The 26,368-nt window shown below is 33.3% G+C and overlaps 4 protein-coding genes across 6 annotated transcripts; 3 read left to right on the top strand and 1 right to left on the bottom strand.

Annotated features, from left to right (window-relative positions):
* The first annotated feature begins 3,907 nt into the window (after positions 1-3,907).
* LOC18021190 (GATA transcription factor 8) lies at positions 3,908-6,383 on the top strand. The gene is made up of 3 exons (XM_006403470.2): positions 3,908-4,136; positions 4,725-4,981; positions 5,214-6,383. The coding sequence occupies exons 2-3, from the start codon at positions 4,754-4,756 to the stop codon at positions 5,961-5,963; spliced, it is 978 nt and encodes a 325-aa protein (XP_006403533.1). The 5' UTR covers positions 3,908-4,136; positions 4,725-4,753; the 3' UTR covers positions 5,964-6,383.
* Positions 6,384-14,340: 7,957 nt separating this feature from the next.
* On the top strand, positions 14,341-16,816 carry LOC18021188 (probable aquaporin PIP2-5). Its single transcript, XM_006403468.2, has 4 exons — positions 14,341-14,735; positions 15,222-15,517; positions 16,245-16,385; positions 16,478-16,816. The coding sequence occupies exons 1-4, from the start codon at positions 14,432-14,434 to the stop codon at positions 16,595-16,597; spliced, it is 861 nt and encodes a 286-aa protein (XP_006403531.1). The 5' UTR covers positions 14,341-14,431; the 3' UTR covers positions 16,598-16,816.
* Positions 16,817-17,550: 734 nt separating this feature from the next.
* Positions 17,551-19,415, top strand: LOC18020728. Of its 2 annotated transcripts, none has more exons than XM_024157740.1 (2): positions 17,551-17,784; positions 18,749-19,415. In XM_024157740.1, exons 1-2 carry the CDS (start codon positions 17,703-17,705, stop codon positions 19,240-19,242), a joined length of 576 nt encoding a protein of 191 aa, XP_024013508.1. In that variant the 5' UTR covers positions 17,551-17,702; the 3' UTR covers positions 19,243-19,415. The 2 variants fall into 2 exon arrangements, with proteins under 2 accessions (XP_024013508.1, XP_006403530.1); XM_006403467.2 differs by having other exon boundaries at positions 18,746-19,415.
* Positions 19,416-19,440: 25 nt separating this feature from the next.
* LOC18020727 (amino acid transporter AVT1B) lies at positions 19,441-23,182 on the bottom strand. 2 transcript variants are annotated; one of them, XM_006403466.2, is made up of 12 exons: positions 22,873-23,182; positions 22,487-22,764; positions 22,148-22,362; positions 21,981-22,004; positions 21,373-21,553; positions 20,896-21,115; positions 20,660-20,795; positions 20,381-20,400; positions 20,140-20,285; positions 20,029-20,072; positions 19,885-19,947; positions 19,441-19,660 (listed from the first exon to the last, which is right to left on the bottom strand). In XM_006403466.2, the coding sequence occupies exons 1-12, from the start codon at positions 23,052-23,054 to the stop codon at positions 19,562-19,564; spliced, it is 1,608 nt and encodes a 535-aa protein (XP_006403529.1). In that variant the 5' UTR covers positions 23,055-23,182; the 3' UTR covers positions 19,441-19,561. The 2 variants fall into 2 exon arrangements, with proteins under 2 accessions (XP_006403529.1, XP_024013507.1); XM_024157739.1 differs by lacking the exon at positions 21,981-22,004.
* Positions 23,183-26,368: the final 3,186 nt, after the last annotated feature.

Genomic DNA, 26,368 nt, shown 5'->3' with positions numbered 1-26,368 from the left:
GTGGACAGTGTGATTTAAGTCTCGGGGAGGATTTCATCCCTTTATTAACCACATTTCTATCATGAGTCTTGCATTATCCGCACTGTTTTGCATTATCCATAAAGTTTTTTCGAAGTCGGTTTCTAAAACTAAATCCGTTTACAAGGGAATGGTGAACATGCATCAATGATAGTTGACTGTGTGCTTTTTAGACTGTTCCTAGTGACATGTTCATTCATGTTTTAGTATTTGCATTGTCACCATAAAAGAAGATAATATTTATACAATTTACTGAATTTTACAACTGAAACCCACATATGTCGACAAAAAAAAAAAAAAAAAAAAAAACTGAAACCACATATAACGGTGAATCCGCTCGTACGTATCCAAATCCATATTTTTATCGAGTATGATTTTCACAAACTTAAATACTCGTTTTTTGGCAAACTCTTATCTTTTTTGATGCTAGTATAAAACCCAAGTAGAGAAGGTCGCTAGCTAGCCCAACTAACTACATTTTTTTTTTCATATAAAAATATAAATACTTTTGGTGTCTTTAGTTCAAATAGCATGTGAAGAATTGCTGACAAACTGCTTTATAACAAAAAATTTCAGAGGTTCATGAATTGTCCAAATCACATCAGTTTAAAAATATAATAATGCAAAAACCGGATAAAGAAATTGTGTATTCCAAAGAAAAAAAGGCAGTGCATGTGGGGTGATTATAGAGTATAGTTGAATAATTGAATTGATCCGTTGATCCTAGGACCTTGTTGAGAGTTTGAAGAAGAAGAGAGATTCGTACGCTTGAGTGAGTCCTTTCCCCGTAGAGCTAGCTACTAGTTAGTAAGAGTTTCGCACACTACTAGGACCCACACCGTCACATGATCTAACGTGGAGATTGTTGGCCACGTGTCTTATGCCTATTCGTTTTGAGTTAAGAAATATTCATATATTTCAGGGAAGAGAGAACCGATCCCGAGGCAAAACCACGTGATTTGCTCAATGATTCTATAATTTGTTTTTTCTCTTTCAAATTGGCGCTTCTAATCTTCTTCCCTTAATATAAAATACACGACTAATTAAACAAAAATGTATTTATAATGAGCGTGGGGACAATCCCAATCGTATCTTCTCACGTATTTTAGACAAAAAGTGGGTCCTAACGAAAACATGGGCTCTTACGTGCTCGCAAGTCACCCGCGCCTTCACCTGTTCTCTGTGTGCACATGCTATTCCTCCTCCACCGACTAGATACGTATACGGTTTCACTTATTTCGTATATTATACGTTATCGTCTACGGTCAACCGTACAAAAAATGTTTAATTACTATCCCCTACTCCTCCAACATTTCTTATCCCGCTGTTTTTTTACTATAAATTCTTATGTTAGATCATGTGTCACGGATTTGTATTACTCTTGTGATGGAAGCTGCAATTTTTTTTATAAATAATATACTGTATGTGTCATGTGTGTGTTTGATATGGACACATCTATGTGTAACTTTATTTAGTCATGTACTTATTGAGATCATAGAAAGAAATCTTTTGAGGAGTTTAGCCTTTTCTGATACAAAGTGTGTAATTAATTATATGCTAGTATCAAGTTAAGATTCTGTATTTTTAATAAATTTGGATTAGAAATATTTCTATTTTTATATGATATATATATAGATATTCCGGATTCATGCAAAAGTCTTACCACACTCATATATGGCGTTTCGTAAACCGTTTACCTGATATGATGCATGCGTTAGAGTTATTTTATTGGAACTACAACTTATTTGGTTTGAGAGGCTAGCGTTTTTGTTAACAATTCTACTCGTTTTAATCAATATTTGTTGAGATGTCTTAATCAATTTAAGATTAATAATCGATTGATACATAAGAGAAGGCCTTTTCTTTTTATGCCGGAAGTTATACGAACATTTTGGTCCCAACCATAGGCTGAGGTTCAAATATTTTGATAGCAATATACGTTAACAAATTCAAAGAAATAAAAGCGTAGTATTTTCATATAATGCATTAAGTGATCTCAACCCACAACCATTGACGAGATGCGATGTATATATATATATATATATTTTATATAATCGTACATGTCTTTATATGATTATAATTACATATATATATATATACATATAAAGATCAACACTTTCATATAGCTTTTGTCATTTGGAGAGTAATGGAGAGAAGTCTTTTAGAAGAAAGTGATCGTCTATGGAGTGATGTCCAAGTTAGTTACTGCAAAAAAAAAATGAAAAAGATGGAAAAAATAAAAAGAAAGAAAGTGGAAAAGTAGAGCCTTAGAAAATCAGCATTAAGTTAAATTGGTAGATCATGTTGTTTTATTAAACATTTTTTCCGAAACAAAAAAAAACTTCTTTAGGGAAGAGTGTGCTTGAAGTAAGGAAACTAAGAGTATGGTTTAAGTTAGCTTGGTGATATAGAAGATAATCTCAAAGAAAATCTCATTGGAAATATATGTCTAATAATGTGGAGTTCTTGGCTTTGAATTCATTGTGTCTTCGATATATGGTGACTGCGTACAGTGTTCTCCACAGTGTATTATTAAGTTTTTTTTGTGGCTAACCTACTAATTTTATCCGTTTATTTATATAATCTGTTATCATCATTGTTCAGTAAGACTAGAAACTTAGAAACAAATTCTTATGATGATATCTACCAGATGAAAATGATTAATGAAATGCCTTTTTATCATCAGTTGATTGATTTTCAAGATATCTTAACAAGAAAAATGATTAAATTTTCTAAATTTTCAATTGATATGCTTTAATTAGTTATTAAGTTAATTAAATTAGGAAACATTTGAGGGATCCAGATATAAAGATATACTATATCTTTGCGACATAAACAAAAAACAAAACAAAAAATATCGAAGGCAAACTCATGAATATATATATTTTTTGGTTTTAAATTCAGAAAGAAATCTTGTTGATGGATTGTAAATATTATAACGCGATGAAGTAATTAATTAGATGTCAAAGAAAAGGAATGCAACGTATATTTTAGGAAAATATTTTACTGTAATCCTGATGATCTACTAGACACTTTGATAAAAATCATAGATATTTGTTTTTGTGGTAAACAAAAGAAAGAATTAAAGCTGAGCAAGGTTTCCTAAAGCCTATAAGAAATAGACTAGTTTTATGTATTTTGACCCCGTTAAGAAAAATGTAATACGTATGTAGAAAAAGTCTCTACTTTTACTTTGCAACACGTAGTTTGTGGCATAAACAATGGGAAGAAAATAATAAACAGATAAAAAATTTCTAATATAAAATAAATTTGGAATTACATGTACGCGTTAAGGTCGTATAATTCATTCGTGCCATTTCACCTTCCCATTATCTCATTGACTTTTCTTATGTATAGCAAAACCATGACTGGAATTATGCGCGTTATAATTTCATAACTTTTTTTTTCATCTAAAAAATAAAAAATCTATATATTCACTTCATGTATCTTCTAATTACGTCAACCTTTACTTAAATGACAATTTATTTATTTATTTTTTGATGACAATTTCGAACCTGTAAATAGCAGGTATATTATCTTGCGTCTCAATAATTTTGGTTGAGAACATAAAAATATTGACGAGAAGGTGTAAGTTTGATTTAAACCATTTTTTGTTTAATAAGTTTTTACTTAAACCCATTGCTTTTCAAAACAAAAACAACTTTTGAACAGCTAAGCAAGGTTTGTGAATAAATCATCTTTGGTAAAGTCTCAATGAGAAATGGAACCCACATGAGGAAGGTGAGATTATGATATTTTTATATTTCTTAAATGTTTTGAGAAATATTTAGAGAGAGAGAAGGAAAGAGACTTCCACATGAAGACAGGGTAAGGAATGGTAAAATACAGCTAGCAGAGCATAAGAGAAGAAGAGAGAGAGAGGAGAAGTGTTTCTCACACCTAACTCTTTATAATAATAAGAGAAGCTATTGCTCTCCATTACTCACCCATTTTCCCAATCAATCACTCTTCACTTCTCCCCACTCCTTACTCCTTTTTTCCTTTCTAAGCAATCTCTTTCTCTCTCTCTCTCTCTCTCTCTCTCTCCTTCCTATATTCTCAAATTTGATTCTCTCCTCTCTCTCTCTCATACGATCTGCACAGCACTACGAACAGAGGTTCGAATTCCCCTCTCTGGCTCTGTTTTCACTCCCATTCTTGATTTTGCTTTTGCTTTTCTTGGGAATTCTTGGCTTTGAATTGGAATTTAGGAATCTTTGGTGGTTCACAATTGGGGTTTTGCAGAGTAAATGAGGTGTCGGTGGATGAAATTTTTCTGATTTGGCTTTCCTTAGCACTCTGTTTTGGTTACTGAGAAATTTGAAAAGTTGTTTCTTTTTATTGTGTGTTTCACACAAGAATTCTAGAAAGATAGATAGATAATCAAGAATGCTTAATTAACGGTGACTTTTTGACTTTTAGAGCCACTGGTCTACTGCAATTGAATTTTTGATTAGAATGGTCCTCATTTTTTCTGTTAACTCAAAAAAAAAAAAAAAAAAATCAAGAAAGGTGGGCCAAAGCATGTTCATTTTCAAAATTTGATTTTTTAAGGTGGTTCCAAAACTTGGTTCAAATTTTGAAAAACTTTTGAGAAACTTCTTCTGTTCAAACACTTCTCATTTTCCTCTATATATCAAGATTTCATTACACCCATCTCTCATTTCTCATTATTGTTATTATTATTTTTTGTGGTTTCTCTCCAGCTAATTACAAAAAAATTTGTGAAAAGAAGATGATTGGACAAAGCTTCCCGGAGGATCTTGATTGTGGCAACTTCTTTGACAACATGGACGATCTGATTGATTTTCCCGGTGGTGATATTGATGTCGGTTTCGACATCGGTGACTCCGACTCTTTCCCTAACATCTGGACCACTCATCACGACACGTGGCCCACCGCTTCTGATCCTCTCTTCTCTTCCAACACCAACTCTGACTCTTCTACTGAGCTCTATGTTCCGGTCAGTTTCTTGCACTAACTTACGCCTTTTTCCTTTATATTTTGTTTTGTATATTTTTATTTTTTTTTTACCTTTTTCCCGCTATTATTTGTCTAGCATATAGTGTATGTCCTTGTTCTGTTTTTGCCTGTGTTACCTGAATACACATGATTTTACCAATCACAGTTCTTGCGCTTAATTGTACATAATTTGTCTAACAATGTTTAAACTTTTGTTTGTGTGAAATTTACAGTTTGAAGATATTGTTAAGGTGGAGAGGCCACCAAGCTTTGTAGAGGAATCATCATTGGTTGAGAAGAAGGAAGATTCGTTTTCAACAAACACGGATTCATCGTCTTCTCATAATAGCCAATTCAGGAGCTCAAGTCCAGTGTCGGTTCTCGAAAGCAGCTCATCATCGTCCCAAACCACCAACACAACCTCCCTTGTTCTCCCCGGAAAACATGGCCGTCCACGCACAAAACGCTCTCGTCCACCGGTCCACGAGAAAGACAGAGTCATCAGAGACAATAATGTTTGCGGTGCGGATTCACGCCTCATCATTAGAATACCAAAGCAGTTTCTCTCTGACCACAGCAAGATGATCACCAAGAAGAAGAAGAAGAAGACCAAGGTTACTTCTTCCTCTTCTTCCTCCGGGATTGATCTTGAAGTGAATGGAAACAGCAACGTTGATATTTCGTATTCTTCGGAGCAGAATCTTGTTAGGAAATGTATGCATTGTGAGGTTACAAAGACCCCACAGTGGAGGCTTGGGCCTATGGGCCCAAAGACGCTTTGCAATGCTTGCGGCGTACGTTACAAATCGGGAAGGCTTTTCCCTGAGTACCGTCCAGCTGCTAGCCCAACATTCACTCCAGCTCTTCACTCAAACTCCCACAAGAAGGTGGCTGAAATGAGAAACAAGAGATGCAGCGATGGAAGCTACACAAACGAAGAGAATGATCTGATTCCGAACAATGCCTACATTGGTGTAGACTAAAACCAATGAGATTCAGTTTTCAAGTGTTGAAGTGATTAGAGTTGTGAGGAGTAGGAAAGAGTCAGTGAGCAGAAAAAAAAGTGTTAGCTTTAGAAGAGATGAATGAAGAGGAGCAATCAATTTGGTGGAGGATTCAAAAGTTAGATGAGAATTGATTGTGATTTGTATTTTGTATTTGTAGTGTGAATGGGCAAAACTCTTGAAACATAGGAAAAGTAAGTTGGGGAAGAGCAGAAGATTTTGAAGAACATTAGAGAAAAGTTAGGTGTTGAGTTTTACATTAAATCTTCCTCTCCTTCTTTTCTTCTTTCAATTCTTTGTATTTTTATCGTGAGGATTCTTTTTGTAGTTGATTTTTTTTAGCTAAAGTTTTATTTTTTGTTTTTGTTCAAATCCAATGTTATAAATTGTTAATTATTAGATGGTTTCTTCACCCTGAAACTACAATTGATTATACAAAGCTAATACATGGGGTTTTTTCTTGCCAACAAGCTAAAATACATGTTTATTATATATAGAGTAACAGAATAGATTATGGTTTTGTTTGTTTTTTTCCTTTATTCTTAAAGGTTTTAAGGTTAAGTTAAGTTAGTGTTGCGTTTAAATCAGTGCTAGATATGACATACGCAATAACGTAAATTAAATGGAGATGAGAGATAGAGTAACAACTAACAACCAATATCATTTTAGAACGTCAATGAATTCACAGACTAGCTTAATTTTAGGGGCAATTATATTTATAGGACAAAAAATCTGTACTATTGTCTCCTTAAGACTTTTTTTAAATTTGGCCACTTTTGGACATAAATACCTGTTTATAAGATTTCGAAAATTAAAAAAAAATAGTTTTGCAGTCTAAAAAATTTTGGAAAAATCAAAAGGGAAATTGCGAATACTTTCTGAAATATAATATATTTTTTAAAAAAATTTAAACATGTGTTTTACAAATATTTTTCGAATTAGTAGAAAGTGCATTCTATAAATCTATAAATTATAGAATAGGCTTTCTACTATTTCATTAGTTTTCTACTAAAAATATAGAATTAGTTTTCTACATTTCTTCTATGTTCTACAAAGCTGTGAAACCGTATTCTATAAATTTATCATTGTTCTACAATTTAGTAGAATTATATTTCTATAGTTCACTCTTTGTTCTACATCTTAGTAGAATTAGGTTTCTACGGAAACTCTTTGTTCTACAAACTTAGTAGAATCTCATTTCTACGGACACCCTTTATTCTACAATTATAGAATACATATTCTACAATTCAGTTAAATGAATTTCCGAAAATCTAGGAGCAGATCTAGAGAATATATTACTTTCCTTTTCATAATATTTAATTTCCTAATTAATTTTTTAAATATTTTTTTTTCAATTTAGAGAATTCTGTCGCCATTTTTTTCTTCTCCTCCTCAATTTAACGTTTTTTCTCCTCCTTCAACCTACAAACTTTCACGTTTTCTTCATAACTTTTACGTTTTCTCCTTCTTTTTTCGTACCAACTACCTTAAAATATGTTACAAACCTACGTAACATGTGGATTATGGACTTTTGGTTTGAAGAGAGAGTGGGATTTTAATGTCGATGAAGAGAAAGGAGGAAGATTGATAACTCTGGAATCAAGTACAAGTTTTGAGGAGTTAAAAATGATGGTGCACGAGGACTATGGTATCGTCGATCAGCATGTTCAAATCAGTTATCTACCTAGTTAAGGAGTTAAAAATGTTGATTTTCTATTTTGCTGCATTTTCAATTCCATTAACGTTCCTCATTTATCAAACTAATGTCATAGATATAGCAGAAAACATGTAAAAAGTTATATAAAAATGTCGTACATCATAAAATAAGTTAACGAAAAATAAATAAATAATACGAAGTAGTTTCTCAGAGATCTGGATCAAGGTCAATCTCCTCCGTTTCCCAGCTGATAGGTTCATACCTAGGTCATATAAGAAGCGAAACAACTGTTATACTTAGGAATTCCACAAAGAGGTTAAACAAAAACAAAAAAACAAATCAAGCAAGTAGTTTCATACCTAGACATTCGGTCAATGAAGACAGGATCGTTTGCAGCATCAAAAAGATCACATGCTATCTTCATACGAGCAGTGTTAATGTTGTCATCATGCATCAAAGACAAGTCCTGCCCGCGTGCGTGACACTCAATGTATTTCAAAGCATACACTCCATAATCACATTGAGTTTTATTACTTCCCTGTTTCACCTGAGCATATTGGATCCCATAGGGCTTCACATTCAACTGAACGAGATTAATGAGTACATCACATAAACGAGATTAATGAGTAGCAATCAAAGACAATGATAAAAAAAGGTAATGTAAAAGATCAAAGAAGAGTCAGAACAGAGAATATAAAAGAGATAAGACAGGTTGCACAAACACGAAAATCAGTTTCCTAAACAGAAAAGATTATTTCACAGAATGAAAGGCAAAGTGATCGATCTCTATACAATCAGAGATCAGTGACAGACAAACCCAAACCACGAAATTCCATGGACAAGGAAACAAAAAAAAAAAACTATGTAACTGCACTTGAAAGAAGAATATTATCCAAAAAAACTATGTAACTGTAAAAAAAAAAAACTATGTAACTACACGTTTATGAGTGATTCTTAAATAATAGGCTGCTTCACCTTCTATTCGATTTTGGTTTGTAAGAAAGATCCATTTATCCAAACAATCATGTGTTCACATGTTGGTCATATGAAAAAGAAAAAAACATGATTCCTTTAATTTTTTCATAATTATGCCCGTCAAACCATTACTTCAACTTAGTTTCTGGTTCCATACATAACTTCCCTTTGTGATCATAGAAACTAACTAGCAGTCAACATAGTAAGTATATTATTCCAAGGTTATATAGTGTAGTTTACATAACGCTGATACATAAGTACAAAACGGAGTAGAAGAGAAAAGAAAAAACCTGAGTATCTTCAGAGACAGTTTCCTGAGACAAAAATGACATTACAAGTTGTGGAAGACCGGTGAAGAAAGAAAGAAAGAAAGAAAGAACCGTGTAGTAAATTATATAGAAGAAAGATACAAAAAGTTCCTTTTTAGTTGTTTTGATCGTAAATTATATAACCTATGTTATAGTTTAGAATCAACAAGCATCTAGAAAACCCAACTTCCTACCAAATCCCAAACTGAGAACCATAAATCACAAAATCAAGACTAGATTCAGAATTTTCTCCAAAACCCAACTTCCTACCAAATCCCAAACAGAGAAAACAAAACACTCGCTTGCAGAATTTCGATCCCAAATTGCCAAAAGATAAGCAAAAACTGGCATTTCATTACTCCTTTCTCACTAAATTTTCACTACCCAAAACAACAAAAGAACACATCTTTGACTTGGATTATAACCGTAATTGAACACATAAGTTAAGAGAAAGTCTTATTTGAGAAACCCAAGACTCAACGAAGCTCGAGCAACCCAACACATGACTCCTCAAATTAATCAGAAATCAAATGCAAATAAAGAGCCTTTGAAAGAAGAGAGAAATCACCTAAACCAAACATATCAACGAAAGCATAGAAAAACTTTCTCAAAGAGTACACGGTTTAGAGAAGCAGAGCACCATCAAAGATATATTCACAAAAAGAAGGAACAAGTACCTGAAAAGAGGTTTAAAAAAATATTCCAGCGAGAGAGAGATTGACAATCTGTCCACACAGCACTCGCCTTAGAAGCTATTGCATGCAGCAGAGAAAATAAAAAGTATTCAGTTCAAGGATTCCACAACTACAACATCTCTCATGTAAAAGTCGAAATTGATTCACAACAAATCATGGGAAGCTAACAAAGAGAAGAAGAAAACCAATTTTATACAATTTTGAAAATTAGATTCTGCAATTTATGAGCAATAGAACACTGTCAATGAACACATTACCTTCAGATTATCAGATGAGACAGCAGCGATGGAGTTCCCTAAGCCCGAAAATCACTATCCCTACACACAGAAAACCCAAATCGATTTGGGATTAAACAAACCCTAACATCACAATCTATTGAAACGAAATTGCAAATAAGGAGGAAGCAGACAAGAGAAGAGGAGGATGGCGGTTCGCCGGAACTTACCGGAGATAGAGAAGAAGTTCCGGCAAACAGAAAAGAAGATTTGTTTCCCTGAACTTTTTTTTTCACGATGAAGGAGATGATGGTGATAGGAGGCGGCTTCTACAACAAAAAATGTAAGAGTAATTTTTTTTTTTTTACTTTTTAAGAATTTAATTTTTATTATTAAATTTGAATTAAAAAGGTAGAAGATGTTAAAATATTTGTAGAAGTTTTAGGGGGACATTATTTTATATAAGTATTAAGGGGACAATAGTAGTGTTTTTTTGTCCTATATTTTTAATTCTTTCTTAATTTTATGTAAATTCATCCATCTATGATGCCAGTTTAATTAGTTGGAGTGTTTCTTAATCTACCCACCTTTCATAACTATTGAAAATATCTTTTCAGAATAACTAATTTGCTGAGCATTAACACAACAATGAGAAAATGAATTTTGGATTTGTCCTCATATTTTGTTATTCCAAACCATATAGAGGACTTAAGTAGACTCGTCTGATAAGTAGTGGACAAAATAATGAATACTTTTGTATTCGCCGATGCACAAATAACCAACTCGATTGGACAACATATCTTCCTTCATTCACAATTTTAATGATTTTACCAAACATTATTTTTTCCTTTGTCTTTTAATTATTTTCATTTTCTTTCTTTTAATTTTTATTCGTTGTTTTCTCTGAGGGTCTTTTACTGGGTATGTTCAATGGCCGAGTTGGATCTTGGCCTAACACATTACATGTATGTTTAAAGACTTATAGTAGACATATATCTTATCTGTTATCAACCGCTTACTTTATATTATCTTTTGAGTTTAAATTATTTGATTTTAATTACCGAATCGGCAAGTTAGTTTATCTATTTTGGTTTTATGAAAACAATGGTTTGCGAGTATTTGAAAGATGTTATTCGTGTTTTGATTTAAGCATATTTTGATTCTCGGTGAATGTTGCATGTTTAAGTCACAACGTTTATTGGTAAAATGTGGCATTGAATCTAAATAGTTTGTGGCATGTCGAAATAAGAAATTTTGAAAATAAAAATGGAACTGAGGTTTTTGGTTAAGATTTTTATTCAGTTCGATCAACACCATCCAACTCAGGTTCCTCGAGAACTTTGCAACAGATTTCAACACGATTTCGTGTGTTTTCATGGACCTAAAACTTTTCTCTTGGTTGTTTTCAAATGGGTTAGGTATTACTACTAAACCCAGTATCGGCCCACTTAATGTTTTCCCTTGTTTATGGGAGTTCGCTCCTCTCCATGAAGATCAGTTGATGTGCAATATGGTTCTCTAGGTAGGGCCCCGCCAATAGAAAAAGGTGACTGACAATTTTTTTTTTGGATTCAACGCTATGGCTACAAATGAGATTCTGAGAGGGAGAGTTTCTTTTACGAACAGGTTATTTGAGTAGTCTATATTACAATAAAGGGAGAGAGAGTTGTTTGAAAGAATTGTATTTTTTTCTTACATGATCAAAAAGTGTGATATAGTGGGCAACTTGGCATTCACGAGAATCCTTTCAAATATACTATCTAGTAAAAGATTATAATTTAGACTACCACACTGATAGTTTAGGATCAAATATTGGTTAAAACAGGCCAAAATAAATAAACAAAAGAACTAAGTTATTAGTTGTGGTGCTCACGAGCCTATTCGCAAGTGGACGGCAAAACTACAGAAGATCACTATTAAGAAAGTCAAAGCTATAGTAGCTCAAAGATTGATATAGGAAAAAGAAAATGACTAACATGACACCTTAAACCTAGAAATTTGTTGGCAGGAAGACAAATAAAACACAAACTTTAGAACGAACAACAAAAAAAACATGGCAAAGCTGCAAAGTCAAGTTGGGTCGGTGAATGAGAACAACCCACCTTACCCCCACTGCGCCGTCCTGTCTAGTTTGAACATGTACATTTCTTTGTTATTAACCACCATTTTTTTCATATCAAATTTTTTATATAATCGCACAAGTCTCTAACTGAAGCTTATGCTATCTCTACAAAGATGATCAACATAAAAATACAGTACATAAAATTTGATCCCTATCAATAAGACGAGTTATCGAGTATTTGATGTTATGTGAGGCCTAATATATTTTTCTTTCTATCTTAATTGTGATCAAGATAGAAATGGAAATTAGAGGGCAAAGTAATTTGAATAAGCACCTAAATGGTGTTAAGAAGAAAAAAGAGTTAGCACAAAAATTTCAAGATTCTAGAAGCTCTTTTTTATCTTTATATATCAACTTAAAAGTCGGCATGAAGCTCGCAAATATATGGTCCACCTATTTATAGAGAGCACACAACTTTTTTTTTTTGGAGACAGCTAATTGGAGGCTTCAGTATTATTTAGAGTTTGGTACTATTTACCTTTGTTGCGCAACTGTCAATAAATAACTTATATTTGTAATTTGATAACTCTAAAGTGGTCATTAATAGTAATTTTTTGTGGCCTCTCATATTTCTTGATTCATATATAGTTTGCCGGCTGTACAAATTGATCTATTATGAGTTTGTTATCTCAAACTTATGTCTCATCACAAATTATTTTACCTATAAATTTGGTCCCTGCCCAGTGCCTAAACACTTTCGGTAGGTTATTCTTTCAATTAGTGTTTTGGAAAAAATACATTAACTGCAAATATAATTAAGAGCAGGGGCGGAGGGAGGTAGTATATGAGTAGCGGAGTCAAGTGTTCCTTACTTTTTTTATTTTTTTAAAATGTTTAAATAAATTCAATTAAATATATTTAATTTAGTGGTAAAAAAAGTTTGTCCCTAACTATTTGTTTTGTTTATAAATTTATGTTTCCAATTTAATTTTTTTCTAGATCCGCCACTGATTAAGAGAAATAACAACAAAAATTCATGCCAATTGTATAATAATGTCAGAATAATTATAGTATCGTTTCAAACAAAATCCGTATGCAATCCTATTTTTTCAAGAACTCTGAATCTTAATTGATTCAAAATGGGCAATGATAACGTCTTTAGATGACTTTAGTCTTTGGCTAACGTCTTTTTCTTACAACATTTTTCCCCCTCATTGTAAAAATGTCGGCTTCGAACCATGATTTTGATAAATGAGTAGCTTCATGAAGTTCAACCACCCCACTAATTAAGAATCCCGTTAAACATCCATTAGATTTTGGTTTTAACATTGTTCATCAAAATATCAAATCGCTATTTTGTAGAAAATTATAAGGTCTAAAACAAATAAAATGAGTGTATGTATTTATGAATTTTACTCTAAATATTAAACATGAGTGGTCTTTTTTGTTACAAATCTTGTACATTTAATTCACACATTTCGTTGGAAAAAAATCATTAGCGGCTGTTAGGTTTTACTTCATAATTATTTGATGTTTAAGATTTTTACACACAGTTTAAGGATTCATTTAATTTTTATTTTTCCTATACTAAAAATATTATTTATAATTCATTTAAATATCATTCAGCCAATAAGAAGACAATCTGCAGAATATAAAAAGTCAAAAACTATAAAAATTCATTAAATTTTGCATTGAAAAGTGAAAACATCAAATAATTCTGAACAAAAAAACCTTCTAAAACATCAAATAATTCTGAACAGAGGAAGTATTCTATTTAGGTCATCTTTTTCGATCTGACTAGTTAGTAAACCATTGAGCCGATATGTAGCTACTGGAAAAAAATTATGAAAAGGTATAGCGAAAATATTTATTAAAAAAAAAAAAACAGAAGTACCTAAGTTGTAATTTTGTAGTAAAAATAATTTGTTCGTTTGGGTGTGTTAGGGTTTGGGTGATTATGAATAGTCACAAAATGTCTATTTCCATAAAAAGAGAGTGTCTCTTTCTGTAATATACCCTGAAATAAAAGTGTATGTTTAGATATAAAGTTACCCACATGATACCATACCATACTAAATTAACTAGTAACGCGAATTGGACTAGTTTTCTTTTCCTTTGGTTTTTGCGGACTACTGTATTGTTTTTGTAGCGGATATGACAGATTTGGTGGATTAGTGTAGTATTTTTTTTCTACATTAGCCAAATGTATGTTTTTCCGCTCCACCAAAAAAATTCAAAATTTATATATAAATGAAATAAAACATTCTAATCTACAGAAAATTAATCAGATCCGTCCGTTGCCATCGTTCCAAAACCATTGAAAAAACTAGTTAAAAATAATCATAACAAGTTAGCACTTAACAACAACCAAAAAAAAAAAGAACATAGCCCAAAGCCTCGTCACATCTGTCCATAAATATCCTTCACCTACTAACAATCTTACCACATCAATTCTCTCTCAATCTCTCTCTGTTTTTAATATAACTCAAGATTACAGAGACATACTCTTAAGTTTGGTGAAGAAGAAGAAGACAAATGACGAAAGAAGTGGTTGGAGAGAAGAGATCTTTCTCTGGAAAAGACTACCAAGACCCACCGCCTGAGCCTCTATTCGACGCAGCTGAGCTTGGGAAGTGGTCCTTTTACAGAGCTCTCATCGCTGAGTTCATAGCCACTCTCCTCTTCCTTTATGTTACCGTTATGACTGTTATTGGCTACAAGAGCCAGACCGATCCAACCCTCAATCCTGACCAGTGTGCAGGTGTTGGCATCCTCGGCATCGCTTGGGCCTTTGGTGGCATGATCTTTATCCTTGTCTACTGCACTGCCGGAATCTCGGGTCGGTTTCTCTCTTTCTCTTTCTTTTTTTTTTTAATGGATTTTTGCTCCTAATGTAGCACACACTCTTTAATTTATCCCAAAACATAACCTATATATGCTGTCTCAAATTTCTTCACATTAACTCATATTTTTTTATCTGAATTTTTTTGCCATCTTGAATTCTTGATAGGGAAAATGAAATCAGAAGTGTGACAAACAGAACAAAAGTTCGGTTTTGGTTTAGTTTGGTTCGATTTAGCTTTTTCCTATTTTTCGGTTTTAAGATATGTATACCAAATCTAGAAAGAAAAGAAAAATCAGTTCGGTTTGGATGAATTTTTTTTTTATAATTCCTTCTTGTTATACTAAAATCTATTTTCCCAAATATATCTTAATTAGGAAATATTTTTCTTGTTTTGTTTTATGAGCAAAGTTATCATTCATTTGTCTAGTTTAGTTTGGTTTTTATGCTCACATCTTGCTTCAACTTATTATAATGGTATAGGTGGGCATATAAATCCGGCGGTGACATTTGGGCTGTTCTTGGCTCGGAAAGTGACACTGGTGAGAGCAGTGATGTACATGGTGGCTCAATGCCTCGGTGCCATTTGCGGTGTGGCTTTAGTAAAGTCCTTCCAGTCTGCTTACTACACCCGCTACGGCGGCGGCGCAAACGGTCTAGCTGACGGTTACAGCGTAGGCACCGGTGTTGCCGCCGAGATCGTCGGTACATTTGTTTTGGTCTACACCGTCTTCTCCGCCACTGACCCCAAGAGGAGTGCGCGTGATTCTCATGTCCCCGTAAGCTCATTTTTCCCTTTTAATTATTTACTTATTTAGTTAAGAGGATTGTCACAAGAAAGAAACGGTAATTAGTTTTAAACAAAAAAAAAAGAAAGAAACTAGTCATGGTTTTAAATAATTTAGAAATTCACCGAATTAATGGAAACAGTAGAATATCCGTGTCATATACGGCGTACTATTTGTCATTAAACAACGCCGTACAAAGCATTATCGGCCTTAGAGGAGAATAAATATGCATTAAGTGGACGAAGAGCAAACGTAGAGGCTGCAAATATCATATTTTTTCATGAGTGTGCATGTGAGATATTCGTGATTTGTTTTGTTTTGTTTGATCTAAATCGGTAATTCTGGTAATCAGATTTATGATTTGGTTCACGTCTAATAGCTTATTACATTATAGTATTTGTTTTGTTTCACAAACTTTTATCTTGATTTTTCGAATCTAGCTCGTAGATTCTTGATTATAATAAACGACAAAAAAGGACATCGACCATCTAAACATTTTGTCTTTCACACCTTTTTCATCATATGTGTCCTTTTTTTGTGGTCCCAATTCCTTATTCGCAACCACGTACATATACTACTTCTCCAAACATAACTATATGTCTATATCAATAATATTTGGGGTCTACACTGTTATATCCGTCTCGTGATTTATAGTGACATGTATTTTTTTCTCTCCCATATTATGTTTTCATGACCAAACTGATGGTTTAAATTGAAGGTATTGGCTCCATTACCAATTGGATTTGCGGTGTTCATAGTTCACTTAGCTACAATCCCAATCACGGGCACTGGCATTAACCCTGCAAGAAGTCTCGGAGCTGCAATCATCTACAACAAGGACCAAGCTTGGGACCATCATGTTCGTATATTACTATAAAATATTTTACTTTTTCTTCTTCGATATTACCTTTAGACAAGATTTTGTTTTTAACGTTTTTTCTATTATAACAGTGGATATTTTGGGTGGGTCCGTTTGCGGGTGCAGCCATTGCGGCTTTCTACCATCAGTTTGTGTTGAGGGCTGGTGCGGTGAAGGCACTCGGGTCCTTCAGGAGCCAATCTCACGTTTAGCTTTGATTCAAGGAGCACAAAGAGACGATAATAAAGAGAAGTTTCTCTTTAATATATAAGTAAGATTGTTGGAGCCAAGTGACGTGTAGTATCTAATTTCTAGCTTTGGTGAAGAGAGGTTTTGAGTCTGACTTGTGGGACAACTTTGAAATGCTACTTCTATTATATCTATGTCTGTCTACTCCCTTATTAACTTAATAATATTGCTATATTTTCCTACGTAGTTTGCTAAATTCCGTATGATCAACTTTACACGTGCAAGTATAATTCTATATGTGGAAGACATCAAAATTACTTTAAAAACATTGATGTTTAATGTTTTATCAAGTATCATATTTAGAAAATGCGTACAAATTTTGGTAACTCTTTTGATTTTGTTGAGAGCTAAGTGAATAAAAGAAAATGAAACATGTTAAGTCTCAAAATTAATCAAGTAAAAAAATGATTATTGTTTCCCATCAAACTTTGTTGTGTTGCCGTAGTTTGGAAGGTACTCTCAATAATTTTGTTGGCATAGTGAATTGGATTGGAGAGTGATGGAAGAAAGGACACATTGAGAGGTCAAATAAAGTGGCTCATCGTATAAAGGAGCTTAACAAATTTTGTCTTCCATGCGCATTTCTGGAACACTTGATTAAAATAGGTTTGGCCGTTTGGCTCAAGTCAATCCAAAGCCAATCTCTTTATTCAACCAACTTTTTGTTCAAAAGCATGGTCTTTTAATCATATATTTCGCATGAAATACAAGGAACCATCAACATTCACCTTTCAACCCGGTAACTATTTTGTTTTTATTTTTGTTTTTAATTTTCAATATTTTTTTCTCGATTTGTGCGTGCCCAAAAAGCATTTTTTAAGATATTTTTTTTAAAGTAGAATAACAAAAAGTAAAAAAAAAAAAGAAGGAAAATTAGCAAAAAAAGGGAAAAAAAAGAGAAAAAGGTCGGTCTACTTGTGGCTCCATGGTTCGAAGCGCAAAATGTTCGTCCCAAACTAAATTGAGATTTCTGGGTTTAGGTTTTGTCACAAATTTTGGGTTAATTTCACCGAAAAAAGAAGCTCCATCTCTGTCAACTTGTCGCTGGAGAAGACCCAGGTCTCGTCAATGGCTTCTAGGTTTCTTAGTTTGAGACGCGCTTTATCTCTCTATTGCAATAATCAAAAACATCGGATTGCTTTGTCTCAAGGTATCATCTTTTTCTTCTTACCTTGCGTAATTTTCCCAATCTTTCAATCCGATTTTGCCCTACAATCATGTTTTTGTTCTTTCAGTTTCTAGGAGCAGTAATAGTTGTTGATATACAAATATATTTTTTGTTTGTCATTCGTTGTGAAGGTTAAGAATATGACATAATTTGAAAATTCGGGCTTTAGAGTTTTCCAAGCTCGATTGCCAATAAAAATGGTACCTTTGGACTATAGGAGTTCTATTTTGATATTACTTGCCTTGATGTTTGTGGCCAAACACAAGTGATGGATTTAGTTGAGAATCATGTCATTCCGTGAACTGAATGAATGATCATGGGTAATCTGTCAAAATGATGAGCAGAGATGTGTAGAAGAGTTAATTAAAGAAAGAAGAAGGTTTGTAGAAGGTGATTGTATAAACAGGGAGGTTTATAGTTTTGGAAGAGATTTGGTATTGGGTTTTTTGAGAGACTTAGGGCTTTGGAACATTAGTGATGATGAGTACTCGCTGCCGCATGATTGCGCATTTAAGTTATTTGTCTTGGAACATATCTAGGCATTGAAACATTGGCTTCTTAGCAAGCACTGGGTTAAGTTTTCGAGTTTTGTTTTATTTTGTTCCTGGCTAAGATGTGTTGGCATGGATTAAGTTAGTATTCCAGTACTTTCATCTGCAATCTAAACAGTGTTTGCATCTCTGTGTGGTCAGATCTCTTATGCAAGCACTTAATCTGTGAATTGTGACCGCTCTTCTCTTGCTAAGCGCAAATCCATGCGTCACTAATACTTGCGTATATACTGTATAACATAGTGAATTTGAGATGTAAGATCTATCATGGTGCAAACAAAATATCTCAGGAGGTTCCTGTGATTGCCTGTTATCTGTTTTAGCTGCATGCAATGTATCATCAAACATTTAATGAGTTTTTTCACAGTTTTCATTTTTGAAAATTACCTCAGCAGGTAAGTTTCCGCAATCAAAGTCACTCTTCAGCAGAGATTATGCATATGTTGGATTATTTCAGAGGCAATTTTGTGTAACCCGTGAGGCTAGTGCAGCTTCATTAACCAATGGCTGCAACTCTTCACAATCCGCCGCTGAACTGGCCAAAGTTCCCTCCCCTGCAACGGCCTCTGAAGAACTGATTGTGAAATACAAGTCCCAGTTGAAAATAAACCCGAGGCATGACTTCATGATTGTCTTTACTTGCAAGGTCTGTGAGACGAGATCTATGAAGACGGCGAGCCGAGAATCATATGAGAAGGGCGTTGTGGTGGTACGATGTGAAGGGTGTGATAATCTACATTTGATTGCAGACCATCTTGGTTGGTTTGGAGAACCGGGAAGCGTGGAGAATTTCCTGGCTGCTCGCGGGGAAGAGTTCAAGAAAGGTTCCATGGATTCTCTTAACCTTACAGTTGAAGATTTAGCTGGAGGAAAGATGTCCAATGAATAGAGCAAGCTCTTCTTTGATTTTGCTATTGTAACCACTAGGATTTGAACTTGTTATTCTACTCAGATTGGCACATTGGTCTTGGTTGAGAATTGTAGTTTTGGTCAGAACCAGTTCATAAACGCCTTAGCAATAACTAAGTTGGTTCTGGATATAACCATCAAATTAAAGTTCACAAACTGAGAAAAAGATGAAGATGGAGAATAAGTTAAAGAAGGTGATAGTGTGTATTCCCAATTAGCTAATTTCTCAATCAACTTAAAGAAAATGGGTAAAATAATCGTTATTATTATATTTATTTTGGTAAAGAAAGTGATCATTTTTAGGTGTACAACTTCTCAATGATCTTTGAAAGAGCTGAATATGTGCCAATAGCTGAACAAACTGCTCCTACTGTGATAATTAAGATACAGATCGTCACCTACAAACACACCACCACAAAGATTGTCAAGAGAGGATAATGCATATTAGCTACTAATAGACATCAGAGGTTAAGAGTGGTGCACATTTGGTTTTTCATTTTTTTTCCGGATTAACTGCAGAGATGTATACCAACTTTGTGCCGACTTTTGTTTTTCCCGTTTGGGTTTTAATATTGATTTGAGGTTCAATTTGGTTCGGTTATCAGAAGTGAGCAAGGCATACCTGTGTAGGGGTTACTTTTGTCCTTAAGATGCTCAAGAAACAAGCGGGCGGTAGTATCAATGTCTGTTTCCAGAAGCACACAATTCATATGAAATGCAAAAATAGAAATTTGCTTGCAATAGCCAGAAACTATATGTAACTTACAATGAGCATGGTCAAGAATGATCCAATCAATGACATGACAAGGCCTGCAAAAATTCTGAATGTCAATAACTATAGAATATACATATAATATTTTTTTTCAAGCGTGCTTACCGAAGAAGGGAATTGCAAGACCAACGAGAAGAGTAGAGAAGGCCAATGCGCTTCTAATGGCGATCGCATAGAAACGTGACTTGCCATGGTTTGATGGTATCAACTCCTCAAGACTCATTGCGACCGGAGATAATGTCAAAGCATATGTGATTTTTTTCTGTTAAGGCTACACAATTTTTCAGTTCGTGGAAATTATAGAAATTGGTTAAAAATTTCTGACAAATCTCTTGGAAAAGGATATTTGGTAAATGGATTGACTACCTGCAAAAAGGTTAAAAGAAACGTCAATACATAAGTAAATGTTATGGTCTTGTGTTGTGCAACATTTAAAAAAAAAAAATCTTTTGACATATTACAAAGTCAACGATAGGCAGAGCCGCAGAGCGAGTTAAAACTTACAAATAAACCTCATCAAGCTTGCATATCTAGAGCATTATCATGAGAATCATCCCCATTTTTCATGTAATAACCAGAAATAAGCATAGGAAAGATGAAAAAAAAAACAAAAAAAAAAACTTACTGTGGTCCACAAAGCAATCTTAGAAGCAACCAAATTTTGAGGCAGATTAAGAGTAAACTGTGATTCTATTGATTCTCCAAACATGCTATATCCCATAACAGCGACACCCGCATACATCAAAGTACATATTCCAAAACTGCAAAAAAAAAAAAAAAAAAACATCTATCACTTCAGAAGATAAAAAAAGAGAGTAGAGTTTCCAAATAAACTTTTGTAATGTCTTTATAAGATTTTACCAAGTCAAGAGAACCGCAGGGAACTGAGAAGGTTTGGCCATAGAAGTATAAATATTTGGGAAAACACCATGTCCTGAGTAACAATATCCATAGAGTCCTACAGAAACCGGTAATGTTGCTAGGTTTAGAGGAGTTCCCTTGCTGTGAATTCCAACTTCATCAACCAATCCAATCCAAAACAAGCACATAACCACTAAAACTGATGCAATCACCCCTCCAGCTGCAAAATTAAGGATATGATTAGTTCTAACCGAACCAACCATCCCATTGTAAACTGAATAAACCGAAGATCAAAAACCAAATAAATCCAAATTTTCAAACTGAATCGAATCAAACCAAACAAAATTCGGTTATAGTTTGGTATGAATATGCTAAAAGACAACTGAATGGAGCCGAAGTGAAAACTCGAATGTTCATTCCTAAAATGTTAAGGCTCTGACTTGAAGGATCCAAAGAATCATCTTTAGATGGTTATACCTGAAATGTAACTTAATATACTGAGATCTCGAAGCCACACGGTGGGGAGAACAGCGAGGGTGGTAAGCAGAGCAAATAGATGAGGCGCATCCAAGTGAAACCCTCCAATGCTTAGAGCAGCATTTGGAAATAATGATGATAGATTGTCACTTTCCAAAATTATGTATTCAACACTCATAGCCTATAAGAGAGATAATTATATAGAAGACTATCAAATTTTGTAATCATATTAAAAGAACATTCAAAATACATCTAAGATAATTTGTAGAATCTTGTTGTCCTAAATGTAGTAGCATACTCTTGATCAGTGTATGTGGTGTTGATTATTTCAACATTATTTGCAGCAGCACTTCAGTATATGTGGCGTTGATGATTTCAACACTATATAATATACTTTTTTATTGGGGGCAACTAATATACCTAAAACTAAATATTTCAACTATGAAACAAAAAGGCCCGGGGAAGTTTTGTACTACTCCACATGTGGTCCCTTATTATGACTTGAGATTCATTTTAGGTACTTATCTTGAATTAACAAAATGTATTTTGTATTTTATTTATATGAAATAAAGTAAACTATTGGAGGATTAATTGCAAGTTGTACTTACATATAGCTCCAGATAGAGTATTATCTGCAAAAAAAAAAAAAAAAAAAAAATAGAGGAATAGAAATATAACATAAGACATAACTGGATATCTAATAAACATCAAATTTTACAATGTAGATTAGAAGATGAGTCTCATAGTAAATTTAGGGATAAACTGTAGTACTTACGGAGACAAGAATGCGGCCGGTGGTACCAAAAGCGGCATGGCCAATATCGGGATAGGTCTGGAGGTCGGGGTGGCTATCGAGGCAGTAACGCAAAAGCAAACCAGTGTAGAAACAAAGAATGCCAAATGCAAAGAGAATGAGAAGCCCCAACCATCCTCCTTCCTTGACAGCATATGGTGTTGACAATATTCCAACCCCACATAGAACATTCACTCCTGTACATGCGTTATATGTGTATGTGTGTGTGTGTGTGTCTTTACTCATATATTATAACTAAAAGAAGTCTTAGTTAACCATTAACATTACCAAGTACTTTTTTATTTATTTAATGAAACTCACCATTAAGAACAGCTTGTCCAAATGAGCTATCGTTGGAGATTGCCATTTCATGAGACACCATGGATGAGGCTTTAGAAGGAAGCAGAGAATGAGAGCTACGTTGTTTACGCTTCGGTGCTTCTTCATCTACTAGCAGAGGTTTTGTTACAGCAGGTAATGATTCTGGAGTGTGTCTTCTTGTTAAGGACATGAAAGAGCTTCCGAATCTTGACATTGAAGAATTACCAAGAAATCCCGGACTGGGAGATGGTAGACTTCCATACAGATCAATTGATTGCCTAAAACATTATAACAAAGTAACACAAATGGTTAGGATCCAATATGATGATCAAAATGTTGAAAATTATTAGAGAATGAAGATGATGATATATAAATATTATAGATACCTGTAACTCTTTGGCCATGCCGTTGAGTATGAGCTAGCTTTGGACTGATGATGGTTTTGATTGTAAGCATCAGAAGTATCAGAAACAGATCCATCATCTTCTTCTTCGGACAAGTTCTTTCTCTCGTCCTCTTCTTCCTCGCTCTCAAGGTAGAGACTTTGGTCAGAAGCTGAGTGATTCATACTCTCACAACTCTTATCCGATATGAAAGCTAATTTAGATTTCAATGGAATCTTTAAATTACCAAAAGACAAAATATTTGATTCAGAAAGTAGGAGTCTAGGCGAGTGAAAGGGCAAACGAAAACCGGTCGAGGGCAACTACACGAGTAAAGAGCCGTTAAAATGTGGGTCATTCATATAGTATATCTGATTTAACTATGGTTAAGTTAAGGTTGTAACTATAGTCACAATTATCCACTCATTATCCTTTTATAACTCACTGAATATCTTAAAACAATTGAGATTATTAATTTTAATCTGTGAATGTAAAATTTCACAAAAAGATATACTGGCTTTTTCATTTTATTCTGTATATAAAATTGTAGAAATGGTAATAAATAACACTACTAAATTCCCTCCAAGACAGCTTATCTGTCAAAAGAATATTTAAATAAATCAATTGTTGACAGAAAAGAATAACTAAATAAAGGTTTCATCATAATTTTTTTTTGATAAATTCAAATTCGCTTAAATTTATTTTCTTGAATAAAGATAAAATATATTTATATGAAAAAAACATTTTCTTTATTGAGCACTCTTTCTATTTTTAACTTACTACATGTTGTAACTTGTAAGTTCATAAATCTGAAAAGACATAAATTAATCTTATTAGTTTTATAAGAAACATTAAATTTTATTTCTTTGTCACTAGAGATATTTATACTAAGAAAATTAATTTATAAGATAAGATACACACAAATTAATAGTAAAATTTCATAAATCTGAAAAAGACATAAATTATAATGAGAATTATATATACATATATATATATATATAGATAGATAGATAAGATTTAGATATTTGTATTCTAGGTCTTTTATATTCTAATAAAAAAAACATCAAAAGAATTGTGAGAAAACCATATTAGGCCATTGGCAAGGGTAGAACCACGTCCACATGGTGTGTGGATCTGTTTTATGATAATTTGGAAATTTCTTATCGGCAATGATTCAACCGTATCTCGAAGCCAAAACTCAAGAACTTGTACATATTTGCTATCAGTTACAAACGAACATGCCCACATTAAATCTCTTTTTATTCGCCGCCTCCAGCTATATAAATGTTTTCATCCTAGCTCACATGCTTTCTTATTTCTTATACTTGTTTTCAATTATTTTCCAAGTAGATTTAGCACGTGCTTAGTTGTTTGGGATTATTTCACACTTATGCATTATGAATCTATGATGATTTATGATGGTTCATGTTTATCTGTGCAATAGATGATATAAGAAGCTTGACACATGCAAACATGAAACACCCATCACTAATTATTTTTTGTATTATTATAAAGTTTTATATTGTAGTACTGTCTGATTATTCGTAAGTAAAGCTTATAAGTAAATAAAATAACACTTAACGGGTTCAGGTCGTAAGTACGTAGACCTTAGTCTCACCGAAAAGATTTGTTCAGATATCTAATATAGTATAGATCATATTTCAGCTCAACTAAAGGACCTGACCCATTACCTCCTTTGTCCTTTCTATTGAAATCGATGTAATCTCATTCGAGCGCAAATTTTCTTTTCATTCGGCTCTTTACTAGCTAGGAACAAACACCTCTCTCATATTTCAAACTACCATATTAATTACAACTAATATCTTGATCACTAACGTCGTTTCATTCAAATATTTTTTGATTCTCAAGTCAGAATTAAATAAGCATGGAATATATTCAGAAATTAGAAGACCTCGAAGAAAAATTGTCAAGAATAGTGTTCGACCAACGAATCCAGTAAAAGAGAAGATTCATATATTAAGTCAACTTTAAATTAATATATATTCGGAAAGTCGGGAAGTTGGGCTATGTGGACAATATGAATCTTACGAACAGGTTTCTCTATTAGTCGAACAATTAAACGTAAGAAATTCTTAGTGAGTTTAAGGATCTAGCTCAATTGTGTTTTTGGTACTTTGTAATAATCCATTATGGAAAAATCCTCAAGATTTTCAAAAAAAATGGAATGCTTCTTTTAGTCTGATAATCCATAAAATGAATACAAAGCCAAAATTTCGTAGAATGAAGTTTATATAACATAATGTTAAGAGCGTTTGAGTCTCACAAAATTAAGAGATTGCAACCATAATGTTTGGCTCTTGAAGCTCTGTGCTGGTAATGACACTCCCTCTAAGAAAATTGGGTTCAGCAACATTATCTACGCCACATATACCATTATATCATATCATACAATCACCGTGCAAGTCCTATGTAAACTCTTCTTTTCCCAAATTGTATACTGTAGACTAGATTTGGTTACACCATTCTTTAATTATTATTATGAAGATTTTGACCAGTGAAAACAACCGATGAAGTTTGATTTAAGGTTAAGAAGTTTTAATAGTTTGGATGCAAATTTGACATAGATTTTTTCTCAAGTTTTTTTTTTCTCGATACAAAATATCTCAAAAGCATACGATCAAAATGCTTGTAAGCGAGGAACTGGGAGACGTGGCATTAAGGACAACTCAGTCATGTAACCGGTATACGAACCAACATTAGACATGAGATTACAATCTTTGACGTGTCATCAGACATCCACATGGTGTTCTCTGATTGGTTTACATGGTTAGATATCAGATTATGTAGTTGTAGTACCAGAGAGAAGATCTAATTAATAGCATTGTTGTAACACGTGTCAACTGTTCCTTCGTCCTCAAACTTTTAGATCGGCCTTTAGGATCGAATTAGGTTACAATTAGATTCTCCCACGTACTCTTCCAATTTCTTGATCCGTCGTTACATTATCCACGTCGGACATAAATAATTTTTTTTCAGTTTATATCCTCGCTATTTTAATGGTATTAGACCATGATTATCAAAGAAATTGAAATAGGTTTTTTCTAATAAAAAAATCAATTTTAATCAAAAAAGTAGATTAAATGAGAAGGATCGATTCCTATATAAGGATTGGAAGGAGCGATCCTTGTGGCTGACGTGCTGATGTGACGCCTTCTTATTAGATAGAGGTTACTTTTGGGTTTTGATGGTTTTTTTTTATTTTTATTCTCTTAACTTTATTAATATAATAATTATCAAGAAATTTTAATAGATTTCTTTGATAAACATGTTCTTAGATCTTTATTATTATACGATATATGTTGACAAAAAAAAACGATATATAACAATAATTTTTTTTATCGTAATTGTGTACCCATAAGATAATCCCAAAATACATATATATAAAAATATTGTTGGAGAAAAATATATATAAATAGACATCTCTACAAAAGTAATTTTTAAAAATTTAAGTTTGAGTTACCTTATGTTTTTTTGGCAC

The sequence above is a fragment of the Eutrema salsugineum genome, unplaced genomic scaffold (assembly GCF_000478725.1).
Source record: "Eutrema salsugineum unplaced genomic scaffold, Eutsalg1_0 scaffold_16, whole genome shotgun sequence".
Taxonomy (NCBI): domain Eukaryota; kingdom Viridiplantae; phylum Streptophyta; class Magnoliopsida; order Brassicales; family Brassicaceae; genus Eutrema; species Eutrema salsugineum.
This window is presented reverse-complemented; position numbering and strand designations above follow the sequence as displayed.

Excerpts from the sequence above, each read along its gene's own strand:
- LOC18020727 (XM_006403466.2), bottom strand. The coding sequence starts at position 23,054 with ATGAATCACTCAGCTTCTGACCAAAGTCTCTACCTTGAGAGCGAGGAA. Across the intron at positions 22,005-22,147 it reads CCGGCCGCATTCTTGTCTCC|ATAATACTCTATCTGGAGCT; the intron begins GTAAGTACTACA and ends TTTTTTTTGCAG. Across the intron at positions 21,116-21,372 it reads TATATTAAGTTACATTTCAG|CTGGAGGGGTGATTGCATCA; the intron begins GTATAACCATCT and ends TTAATTTTGCAG.
- LOC18021190 (XM_006403470.2), top strand. The coding sequence starts at position 4,754 with ATGATTGGACAAAGCTTCCCGGAGGATCTTGATTGTGGCAACTTCTTT. Across the intron at positions 4,982-5,213 it reads CTACTGAGCTCTATGTTCCG|TTTGAAGATATTGTTAAGGT; the intron begins GTCAGTTTCTTG and ends TGAAATTTACAG.
- LOC18021188 (XM_006403468.2), top strand. The coding sequence starts at position 14,432 with ATGACGAAAGAAGTGGTTGGAGAGAAGAGATCTTTCTCTGGAAAAGAC. Across the intron at positions 14,736-15,221 it reads CTGCACTGCCGGAATCTCGG|GTGGGCATATAAATCCGGCG; the intron begins GTCGGTTTCTCT and ends ATAATGGTATAG. Across the intron at positions 15,518-16,244 it reads CGCGTGATTCTCATGTCCCC|GTATTGGCTCCATTACCAAT; the intron begins GTAAGCTCATTT and ends TTTAAATTGAAG.
- LOC18020728 (XM_006403467.2), top strand. The coding sequence starts at position 17,703 with ATGGCTTCTAGGTTTCTTAGTTTGAGACGCGCTTTATCTCTCTATTGC. Across the intron at positions 17,785-18,745 it reads TCGGATTGCTTTGTCTCAAG|CAGGTAAGTTTCCGCAATCA; the intron begins GTATCATCTTTT and ends AAATTACCTCAG.